The 12283-nt window shown below is 39.0% G+C and overlaps 1 protein-coding gene across 6 annotated transcripts in view; it reads left to right on the forward strand.

Moving 5' to 3' along the window:
- ARID1B (AT-rich interaction domain 1B) overlaps positions 1-9923 on the forward strand; it is a 323798-nt gene extending 313875 nt beyond the window's left edge. For 4 of the 6 annotated variants that reach the window (XM_030268062.4, XM_030268064.4, XM_072926976.1 and 1 more), the window contains 3 exons: positions 3093-3882; positions 4720-4850; positions 6832-9923. In XM_030268062.4, the coding sequence (XP_030123922.3) occupies positions 3093-3882; positions 4720-4850; positions 6832-8544 (2634 nt within the window). In that variant the 3' untranslated portion in view covers positions 8545-9923. The remainder of the gene's footprint in view (positions 1-3092; positions 3883-4719; positions 4851-6831) is intronic. The other 2 variants (XM_030268067.4, XM_072926978.1) reach the window with 1 other exon arrangement.
- The last annotated feature ends 2360 nt before the right edge of the window (positions 9924-12283 follow it).

Below are 12283 nucleotides of genomic sequence, written 5' to 3' on the forward strand. Positions count from 1 at the left end.
ATTCTAACAGATGTTCTGTGGCTTTGGATGTGCATCGAGTGACTGTTCCAAGTTAATAACCAGACAAAAGCATAGTTAACTGAAGTGACAAAGAAGTGAAGTAACAAGTGAAGGAACAAATAGAAAAGTGGTTTGGATGGCAGGTTCAAGGGCCTTAACTTAACATGACATTTCATGCAGCCAAGTGAGCCCAACAGAGAACTGGAAAAAAGTAAAATGAGCAACACTCGCAATTATTTTCAGTTCTGTGGTGGGTCATATGAGATACCTATATTTAATATAGATCAGAGGGCATATTCCCACATGATATCTCTATACATAAGAGAGAATGTTATAGGTGTTAAAAATAGTTTAAACATTTATACATTGCCGTCACCCCAGCTCTTACAACTAAAAAATACAAATTACATTAATTAATAAGGGTTTTTTTGTTACATGCATGATTACCACCTTGTGAGCAAAATCCCACATTAGAAGTTAGTAGCAAAACTCCACTGACTTCAGCAGGATCAGTTTCATTCTGTGTGTTATTAATTCAGTTCTAGTCATACAATACCTGAAGTTGGCTTCCCGAATATAAAGCATTTACTTATTATAAAAAAAATGAAATGTAAACTAGTTTTGAGCCAATTTCAGATAGTTCTTTTCAGTTCAGGATAGAGTTTTACTAGGAAATTGGGGTCAGGGGTTGGGAGTGCTGTGGGGAGAAACCAAAAGAGATCTTAGCTTGCACTGTACTAAAAACATACATAAATTTAAATTTCGAAATTTCTTGCTTATCTCTTTGGTTCATAACATCTCAGAAATCAAAAAACTGTTTTGTTGTTTTTTATGACGAGCATATGCTAGCAGTCTAGGTGATTTAGTGGGGGAATTGCAAAGATATATAACAGAACAGTTTGTGATATTCCATGCTAACATGTGCAGGGAATATATTAACTACATGTTCATTTAAGCAAGGAGACAGCTAGAATTGTAAAAATATATTTGTCCCTGTCCTTAGTGCTGTTTATATATTTTGTACAATGACTCTTGAATGCAAAATGCATTAATGCAGAAAAGCAGTGGAGAATGAAGGACAAGGATCCTGATCAGCCTCAGCCTCTCCCATCCCAAGAGGATTCCTCTTCTTCATTTAGCTAGAGATTCTGTTGCCAGTAGCTTATTTACAATTTCCTAAATCTTACTCTGTAGTGGTTCAGGGGGAATGTGAAAAATGACACTTTCAAAGCTTTACCTACAACCCGAAGGCTAGGGAATGACCTGCAAAGGAGGTGATTGGAGCATGAACTCCTGGGGCTAATGAAATGCTTGGGGCCAGGTTTTCCAATTCCTGTATGAATGCTTACATCCCAAGAGCTATTACACAGCAGGTAACCTGTGCTGGTGGCTTTTTGTCCTCTGTGAGTTCTCAGAATTCCACATCTCAGTGGAGACAGAGAGAGAGAGAGAGAGAGAGAGAGAGAGAGAGAGAGAGAGAGAGAGAGAGAGACACATTGTACAGTCTCAGTGTCCTGCTGGGCATGTCCACAGGAGGGAGGAGGTCAGGTGCATCACTGTCCTCTTGTCCTCTGCACTGGGGACCATTGGGCACGTTGGCACTGCATGTACCAGGGTGCTGGAGTGCTTTTAAAAAGTCACATGCTTCATTCCCAAGTGTCTGCTGTGAGCACTGAGTCACTGTGGCAAAACAAACATGACCTTCTTAGGTGTGGCTGCTGCCAAGTCATTTCTTAATGTATAAATAGGCCCCAAGGGTGGAATTTAGTACAGCAAGTAGTTCTTGTAAGGCTGGACATAGGTATTTCTCAGATAGCGAGAAAGCTCTATTGCAAGTTTAAAAAAAATACTTTCATACAATTCAGTAGTTGTGGTTTTATGTGCACCAAAGTTGGAAGATGACTTTATGAATCCCAGAGCTGTTTTAACTTTCCCATATTGAATACAAAGAGAATTTTATCTGATCTTAACTCTAGTACATTAGTATACATTGTACAATGCTACTGAGCTACTGAGTTTCCGGGGGAGCTGTAACTTTGAATTTGCCATAGATCATATATTCAAAAATCACCCATTTAATTCACTATTTTTGCTTCAGAGCACTCATTGTGGTTTGAACTGTGGAACAAACTCCCACAGGAACTAAGGACCTCTACAAACCTTACCACCTTCCCCTCAAAGAGCAACGTGTCTTTTTTTTGTTCTGCCATCTTAAACATAAATACATTCAAGCTTGTATGGCTTAAAAACCACTCAGCTCTCCCCGAAGTAAAACAGCTTACCTCACAACATTCCCCATTTGAGAGGGTGAGAAACAAAGAGGGAATAAACCATAGGTGGCAGCTGTTAGTTACATTGCCTAATTCATTACAGAACAGCAGGGTAAGAACCTGCATAAACTAATACAGAATGTTTGGATGTGACCATTTGCTGTAATAATCTCACAGTAAATTAAATGTGATTAGGGTGATTTAGGAAGAGAACGGTTGCCCAAAGAGGACAATATTCCTGGGAATTACACAGAGTATCAAATGCAGCAGATTGTTTTCTCCTATCAATAAATTTATTGTCTGTAGCTGATGTCATATTGTAAGATTTACTGTTTCTGACATGCATGCTTGCAGCATATCTTATTACTTTAAGAGTTTATTCAGTGTTCATCTCTTGAAAAGATTCACTGGGTGGTTTTGAATTTTTTAAAAGATTTTTCTTCTTAATAGACTAAGCATAAAAAAGAAGTGAAAATATTTTAGTTGGTGAGGACTGTTGCCTTTTCATACATGTCTGAAATGACCACTAGAATTTAATCTGACAGATGGGGAAGGAAAGGGAAAGGGAAGAAAATAGAGCAAGCATAAGAAAATTTAGCCCAAGGATAAGCTTCCTTTTAGTATTCAGTTATAAGCACAGCAAAACAGAGGCTTAAAAAGAAAGCACTGGATCAAGCCTAACAGCACTGTATGCCTGACTCTAGAGTCGGCACGATCCCTCTAGAACTAAGCGCCTTCAGCTTTTTGAATAAGCTTTCATCCAGTATATTTGTATTGTGTGTAGAGTGAAAGTGACACATCTTTCCAAAAATTATCTTTCAGAACTACAAGAGACACATGGATGGCATGTATGGGCCTCCAGCTAAACGCCACGAAGGGGATATGTATAACATGCAGTATGGCAACCAGCAGCAGGAAATGTATAACCAGTACAGCAACGCTTACACAGGGCCTGACAGGAGGCCCATGCAGGGACAGTACCCATACCCATATAACAGGGAGAGGATGCAGGGCCCAGGACAAATGCAGCAGCATGGAATACCTCCCCAGATGATTGGTGGCCCCATGCAGTCGTCATCCTCCAGTGAAGGTCCTCAGCAGAACATGTGGCCAACACGAAATGATATGCCTTACCCTTACCAGAACAGGCAAGGTCCAGGAGGCCCTACACAGGCCCCACCGTATCCAGGGATGAATCGCACTGATGATATGATGGTACCTGACCAGAGGATAAACCACGAGAGTCAGTGGCCTTCTCATGTCAACCAACGGCAGCCTTCTTATATGTCATCCTCAGCCTCCATGCAGCCTATCACTAGACCTCCTCAGTCATCCTACCAGACACCACCCTCTATGCCAAACCACATCTCCAGAGCTCCAAGTCCAGCGTCCTTCCAGCGCTCTTTGGAAAACCGTATGTCTCCAAGCAAGTCTCCTTTCTTACCCTCCATGAAGATGCAAAAGGTTATACCCACAGTTCCAGTGTCACAGGTCACAGGACCTCCACCCCAACCACCACCGATTAGGCGAGAGATTACCTTCCCCCCAGGCTCCGTAGAAGCATCCCAACCAGTCTTGAAACCAAGACGAAAGATTACCTCAAAAGATATTGGTAAGCATCAAAACAAAACCTAATATAAATGGTGAGGAAAGGGACTTTGATTCTGGTTTTGGGGTTTTTTTTACATTTTTAAGATACTCTTGACTTTGGTAACTACAGTGTGATTGTTTTCAATAAAAATGTAATAACATGTGCATCAGTGAGGATGATAGATAAAACTCATCCCAGACAATCTGACATGAAATGAAAGCAATATTTTAAATGGAGACTTGATGTCTTCACAAATGCATTAAAAATGAAGCTTGCTTCAGATTTCAAAATGAGATGTGTTGAAAGGTCCTTTAGAGTGTCTGTTAAATCACCAATACAGCATTTAGCTTAGCAAAGCTTTCCATGTTTTGTTCCATGGAAGCTCATGCTGTTCTGCTGTGTAGTTGCAATCTCTGCTTTCTTTGAATGGTCCATTAAATCTTTCCATAGTATTTGTCCTGTTTGTTTCTATCCCACTTCTTAAGAAGATCCCCAAGAATTTTCTTATCTTAAATTTTGCTTACATTTCATCTTACTTCAGATTTCCACATTCCTGACAGAGTGTTCTACCTTTGTTTACTGATGAATTGGGTTAGTCAAGTTCTTTAAGTTTGTACGATTATTTCAGGTTCAGTAGTGTCAGGAAGAATGGCCCTGCCAGGATATTCTCCAGCACTAAGGCTTAGCACCAGTTACAGAAAACTGAACAGAACTAAGCAGTGAAAATAGGGTCTTAATCAGTAACCACTTAATTAAAATTTGCATCCTCAGAATATCATAGTTTACTCTTTCAGAACTCACTAACAGTCTCCAAGGATGCACTAATACTGTTTTACTTCTCCTTCTTTCTTTCTCCAGTAACTCCTGAAGCCTGGAGAGTGATGATGTCTCTTAAATCTGGTCTTTTGGCTGAAAGTACCTGGGCGCTAGACACTATTAATATTCTTCTCTATGATGACAGCACTGTTGCTACTTTCAACCTCTCTCAGGTAGGTGGGAAAGCATTATACGTCTCAACTTTCCAGGGAAAGAGAAGTGTAATAAGACACCTACAAAAATGCTGCTGGCTTTTCCAATTTATTCTAATTAACATAAATTTTAATATTGAAAAACTTGCATTTCTTTATGATTGGTAACAGTGAGTAACAAGAGGCAGATATAGGTCAAATAGAGGAAATAAAGAAGCCTGAAAAAAGGATGTTTCTTGTAGAAAGGAGAATGTAGGAATATAAGAATTTTAGCGCTGCCAAAAGACTAATGTGTAAACTCACACACGATAGTGTAATCCCTCAAAACAGCGGTATGTTAGTGATCTTTCTTAATCTGTGTTTCTTTAAAGACTTTGCAAGACTATATTAAACTGGTTTTTGGTGACATCTTGTCCTGTTCTGTACTTCCCTGTGAGACTGTGGGATTTTATTTAATTGCTTATTTTCTGTTCAGTTTCTTCTTCCAGTGAATTAAGTTTTCACAGGAATACCAAATTGACAATTTAAAGGCTAAAATCCACTGTCTATCCATAGTATGCAAGCAACACAGGATTTAACAGTGTGTGCTTTTGCCTCACTGCCTCCCAGCATTTTTCAGCTCTGCTCTAATCATTTGCCTGTTAGGTGGTAGTAATAGATGGCATGCTGATAATTCACATCATCTAAAATTTGTACAAATTAAATATTCAGTTTCTCTCCTCCATTCATTCCTTGAATACTAATAGTGTAACTCATCATTTTTTTAAATACAGACACAAATGGTACATTACATCCCACCTGACTATAGAACTAGGGATATCTATAGCATGATTTATCTCACCCAGAAAAAGAGATCTAAAATAGGTCAGATGAATCATACCCTAGAAATGGCCTGTAAAAGACCATTGATTACAAAAGGAATCAAGAGAATTAGGTTAGGTGTGTGACTAGTGTGGATGCTTGAAGTTAAAGGAGGTGAATCTCCTCTGAATTCTGATAGAAATTGTGTTAATATACCCTATGCAAATGGCACAGAATACCAGATATATTGTAAATACATATATTCTTTAGTTATATTTGCTTTGGACTCTATTTCCAATGGCAGCCAGGACCAAATGATGCCTGGTAGCTCCTGTGATTCTGATAAGCATCAGTTTGTTCTTAGTTCTTTGAGAAGCTGGCAGTCATAAGAGAATATAGAATGGACAAAAGGCTACATTTTACTGAAAATCCATTAGCCCACAATTAAAAAAAAACACATTAAAAGCCAGACAATTGGGCTGAATGCATCATAACAACAAAGAATTTCTAATAATAAAGCCACTAAGTGTAAATTAATACCAAGTCCAACTACCGCCTTTCCATAAGAAAGTGATTACAAGTTAATTAAGAAGATTAAACCTAAATGAAAACTGTTTCTGAAGGATGACTTACAGCACCAGGCTCCAATAACAGTTTTAAACTACTGCCAGACAAAAAAAATGGATCTATTCCAATAGAGATGATATATTGATCCAGGATATCAGTAGCTAGACCCTGAACTTCAGGTTCCTATATGACCGTTGGTTTTAGAGACAAAGGAGGAAAAGAAGAATTTTAAACTTTAGGTATCTAATAAAAATACAAATCAGGAAAAATAGCCGAGTTAGGAACTTCAGTACTCTGTACAAAAAATGAAGAGTAATAGGCATTTCCAAGGGGACAGAACAGCTAAGCCAGCTAAGTCTGCTATGGCTTAAAGGAGACATTAATAAAGTTCTGTACTTCTCATGGCTGTTACAGCTGAAGCAAACAGAGCTGTGATAATTTGACATTATATACTGTTTGGATAGACTCTAGAAGAATTTCTTTTGATTAACTTCTGCCATGCAGGACCTAGCCACAAGTCCACAGCAGGGTGAGAGAAATATTCACGCATGAATGCATCAGTATTCCTAATAAAATTTCATATAGACAAAAATATTTATGTGATTTTTATATTCTTTCTTTCTTCTTCCCTCAGTTGTCTGGATTTCTTGAGCTTTTAGTAGAATATTTTAGAAAATGCCTGATTGACATTTTTGGAATCCTTATGGAATATGAAGTGGGAGATCCAGGCCACAAAGCACTTGATCACAAAGCAGCCAAGAAAGATGATAGTCAGTCCTTGGCAGAGGATACTGGAAAAGATGAGAATGACGAATGTATTGACTATTTTGATGAAGATGAGGAGGAGGGGGAGGATGAAAAGGTAGAAGGAGAAGAAAAGAGCATTGTTTTTTCTACTCCTGGTGCCATTGCTGATCCAAGTGAGAGGCCAAAACAAGCAAGTAAATTTGACAAGCTGCCAATAAAGATTGTAAAGAAAAATAATCTATTTGTTGTTGACCGATCTGACAAACTTGGACGCGTTCAGGAATTTGATAGTGGACTTCTCCACTGGCAGCTTGGTGGTGGTGACACAACTGAGCATATCCAGACTCACTTTGAAAGCAAGATGGAGATTCCACCACGCAGGAAAGCCCCTCCTCCCTTGAACTCTCCAAGCAAAAAGAAGGACCTCGAGGGGAAAGGTGAATCTGAGGAGCAACAAGAAAAGAGTATAACAGCAACCATTGATGATGTCCTCTCAGCTCGGCCGGGAGCACTACCTGAAGACTCAAACTCTGGTTCCCAAACAGAGAGCAGTAAATTTCCCTTTGGGATCCATCAAGCCAAAAGCCACCGGAATATTAAATTGCTAGAGGATGAGCCAAGGAGCCGGGATGAGACTCCTCTATGCACCATAACTCACTGGCAAGACTCCTTGGCCAAACGCTGCATCTGTGTGTCAAATATTGTCCGTAGCTTGTCTTTTGTGCCTGGCAATGACACTGAAATGTCCAAACATCCAGGCTTGGTGCTGATCCTGGGAAAGTTGATCCTTCTTCATCATGAGCATCCAGAAAGAAAGCGAGCACCGCAGACTTATGAGAAAGAGGAAGAGGAGGACAAAGGGGTGGCCTGCAGCAAGGATGAGTGGTGGTGGGACTGCCTCGAGGTCTTGAGGGATAATACATTGGTCACATTAGCCAACATTTCTGGGCAGCTAGACTTGTCTGCTTACACAGAAAGCATCTGTTTGCCAATTTTGGATGGCTTGCTGCACTGGATGGTGTGCCCGTCTGCAGAGGCACAGGATCCTTTTCCAACCGTGGGGCCCAACTCAGTTCTTTCGCCTCAGAGACTTGTGCTGGAGACCCTGTGTAAGCTCAGTATCCAGGACAATAATGTGGACCTTATCTTGGCCACCCCCCCATTCAGCCGTCAGGAGAAACTCTACGCTACTTTAGTTAGGTACGTTGGGGACCGCAAAAACCCGGTCTGCCGAGAAATGTCCATGGCGCTCCTATCGAACCTTGCCCAGGGGGACACATTAGCAGCAAGGGCAATAGCTGTGCAGAAGGGAAGCATTGGAAACTTGATAAGCTTCCTGGAGGATGGGGTCACTATGGCCCAGTACCAGCAGAGCCAGCATAACCTCATGCACATGCAGCCTCCGCCTCTGGAGCCGCCTAGCGTAGACATGATGTGCAGGGCAGCCAAGGCCTTGCTGGCCATGGCGAGAGTGGACGAGAACCGCTCTGAGTTCCTTTTGCACGAGGGCCGTTTGCTGGATATCTCAATATCTGCTGTCCTGAACTCTCTGGTTGCATCTGTCATCTGTGATGTACTTTTTCAGATTGGGCAGTTATGACATAAGTGAGAAGCCAAGCATGTGTGAGTGGAGATTAGAGGGTCACATATAACTGGCTGTTTTCTGTTCTTGTTTATCCAATGTAGGAAGAAGGAAAAAAAACGAATCTTTGCTCCTCTGCCCCATTCACTATTTACCAATTGGGAATTAAAGAAATTATTAATTTGAACAGTTATAAAATTAATATTTGCTGTCTATGTGTATAAGTACATCTTTTTATTTTATTTTTTTTAACCAAAGTTGCTGTCTAGTACATTCAAAGGTCACACTTTTTTTTTTTTTTTCCATAGATTATCCTTTTCAATGTTCTTTTCCATGTTTGTATTGCATATTTTTTGGGAAGCGAACTAGTGACTTTTTAAAAAAAATGTTATGGCAAACCATTGTATGATGGGAAAAAAATCTCACCACTTTGAAACAAAAAGGTGAAAAATAACCAACATACCAAGTTCCTGTGTGTTTTATTTTTTCAGATAAGGAAAAAATAAAAAAAAAACTTGTATACCATCACCCAAAGCTCTGTGCAATAGAAGATTCTAGTGATGTAGGTATAGGGGATCAAGGAGGGTGTCAGTCAGTAGTCAAAATCCAAAACAATACTGATTTCTCCTCAGGAGAAATGGTTATATTAGGCTAGGAGCAAAACAAAACAAAATAAGTCAAGTTAAAAGATTTTTAAACAAAACCTGAAGTTAAACATCAATTGCTTCCTCACCAGAACTGTCTTGTCTACATCTTTTTTTTTTTTTGACCTTCCACAATGACAGTTCTTCACAATTCCTTTAATCATTTTTTAAAATATTTTTTTATTGCCTAAGGGCCGTGATGTATATAGAAGTTGTACATGAAACATACCCTCATTTTTTTTTTTTTTAGTACAAAGTTTTTAGTTTCTTTTTCATGATGTGGTATCTACAAAGTGATAGTAGAATTATTTTTTTCTTTCATTTGGGCCATATCTCCAAAAAATAATAAAAAAAAAAAGAAAAAAGAAAAAACCCAACACAGAAAACCAACAACTGAGGGTAATGTACAAGTTTCTGTATGTATAAAGTCATGCTCTATTTCGGGAGAGCAGCCGATCACAATTTGCTTTATAAATCAAGGTGTGGAAATGGTTACGTATGGATTGATTTAAGAAAATGGTTACCAGTCTACAGACAAAAAATATATACAGGAAAAAAAAAAGGAAGAAACACAACTTCAAAGATTTTTCAGTGACAAGAATCTGCATTTGTATTTCAAGATAATGTAGTTAAAAAAGAAAAAACTTGATGTAAATTCCTCCTTTTCCTCTGGCTTAATGAATTTCATTTATTCAGTATAAAATCTTTATATGTTCCACATGTTAAGAATAAATGTACATTAAATCTTGTTAAGCACTGTGATGGGTGTTCTTGAATAGTGTTCTAGTTACAGTGTGAGATATCCAAAAGCAAAATAATTACAAGAAAGAGCAATAATGATTATTCTCTTTCCCCTACTTTATTATTATAACCTTCAAAAATATTACACTATTGTATTGCAGCAACTTTTAGAAAAGCCTTCTCACATCTCAGAGAAGCATTTTTAATTATTATATATAAAACCACGAAGCCTCAAAGGGGAAGACATGGCTGACAAGAGATAGTTCTGAATATGCAGGTACCCAGTCTCCGTGCTGTGTTTGGGGGACTGAAGGCAGATGTTAGAAAAAGTGACAAAAGATTTTGTTAAAGCAATAACCAACTGGAAGAAATGGATCTGTATTCACTACCTGTAATTCTCTCTGTTGGTTAAAGGTGCAAATACCCCAGTGATGTGGGTATTTAGAATAAACACCCACCCACTTCTCGATACTGTATGTGTCATTGCATACTTACGTGGCCTCTTATGCTGGGAGTCCCCCATTAAAGGGGATCAGGCTTTAATAGAGCACATCCATCGTTATAATTGGTGGGAGATGGCCATTTCCCTTTCAGGAATTATCTGGTTTCAGATACATCCACTCTCACCTGGTGATACGTTGTTGCTGAATATTGTTCAAGCACTAATTTTTGCTATTTTATCTTGGATCATTGACTTTGTTAGTGTGATCATAAAAAGCTAATAATAATCAATTTCCCAGGAATTGCCACATAATTACACTGTTAGTGGATATCCTCCTCCCCTCTCCAATAACAATACAGAGGTACTTGAAAATTACAACCCCCTTTGGCATACTGCCCATTTTGTTCATATAGATTGCTACAACATTAATATAGGTAAGAGAATTTCAGAGACAGGTAAAGTACATACAATTATAAGCCAAGTTTGAAACGTGCCTCCCTAGTGTCACAAGAAGTAATTTCTCTTTCTAGCTTCTCTTACTCGGTAATCTCTCTATGGCTACATCATCTGCTGCAGTGGTCTGTCTTCCTCCTGGGTATCACTGCTTTTAGAAATGTCTGGTGAATTATAACCCACTTGCAACTGTTCATCACAGAAAGAGGCATATTTCAGGGATGATTTTTACATCTTATTGCTGGGCAGTGTGAAAGTAGAATGCCCTGCTAAACTTGTTTCTTACTAATATTTTAATGCTTGATACCACCCCATGGATACAAGCAAGCTTTTAAATAAATCCTCTGCTGAGTGCTACACACCCCTTTCTGATCAAGGACAACAAAGGACATTTCTTCCCTCTTCAGCTTTCAGACCCAGAGTCCTCTGGGGAAAACTACACCTGTGGCAAAACACTCTCAGCTGTCAGAGGCAGCATGTTAATGCTCCTCAGGACTGCTTCGAGCCTGCTTAAAGAACATGGGGGAAAAACACCCAGCCAGCCACATAATGTCCATATGTATGTGACATTTCCTGCCACTTTTCCAGCTGGGCCAAGAACTACCCAAGGAAACACAGCAGTGAAAGGAAAAGGTTAACAGTGAGGACTCTGCCTGAACATGATTTTATTCTGTTACAGTAAGAGTAAACAGTCTAAATCACTGGTTAGTATTGCATCACATTTGTCAGAAGAAAGGTAACACATAAGAGCTCCAATTCCCCCTCTGGTCTTGGTATGATTTCATCTTTGCCACAATGTTCTCTTAAGCCTTTGGAGACAACCTGCTGATGAGACTTGTGACCTTAGCATGTTCTGATTGAGTCCTGACCAAGCTTGAACTGCTGTTGGTATTGTTATTACCAGAGGAATTTATTTAGGAAGCAAATTCTACATTTTTATGCAGATGTGATCACTGTGATGAAGCTCAGAGTAGCACTAACAGGATGGACTGTTTGAGTTATTTAAAGGAAAGCAGCCAGTTAGTATTTTAGGCACTAATAAACCACAAACACTTGACTAACTAACTGCATATATGTATATAAATCTACCTGATTCTTTGGCAGACCTAAGCAACTAATTATTTGCAGGTTGAAAGAACATCCATATATCTTTACTGACCTTTAGAATCACTTAAGGATTTAAATGCCTGTCCCCTTTGACAGGAGAAATTGGTTTTGTTTCTTGTTAACATAACTTCCTACACTACTCTTTCAGAAAACCCACAAAACAGAAACCAACACATTCAAATATCCTGCTCAGAAACTCCATGTTTTCAACTACACAATATGAAAGATGGAAAGGAAAAATTCCTGTGTTCAAAAGCCTGTGTACTTTTACTGTTTCACACCACAATCTGTGCCATCACCACAACAAGACCATTACCTTTTGGCATGGATACATTTAAAAGAAAAATTTATTTAATTAGAGGAATACTGT

This window comes from Taeniopygia guttata, chromosome 3 (assembly GCF_048771995.1).
Source record: "Taeniopygia guttata chromosome 3, bTaeGut7.mat, whole genome shotgun sequence".
NCBI classification, from domain to species: Eukaryota; Metazoa; Chordata; class Aves; order Passeriformes; family Estrildidae; genus Taeniopygia; species Taeniopygia guttata.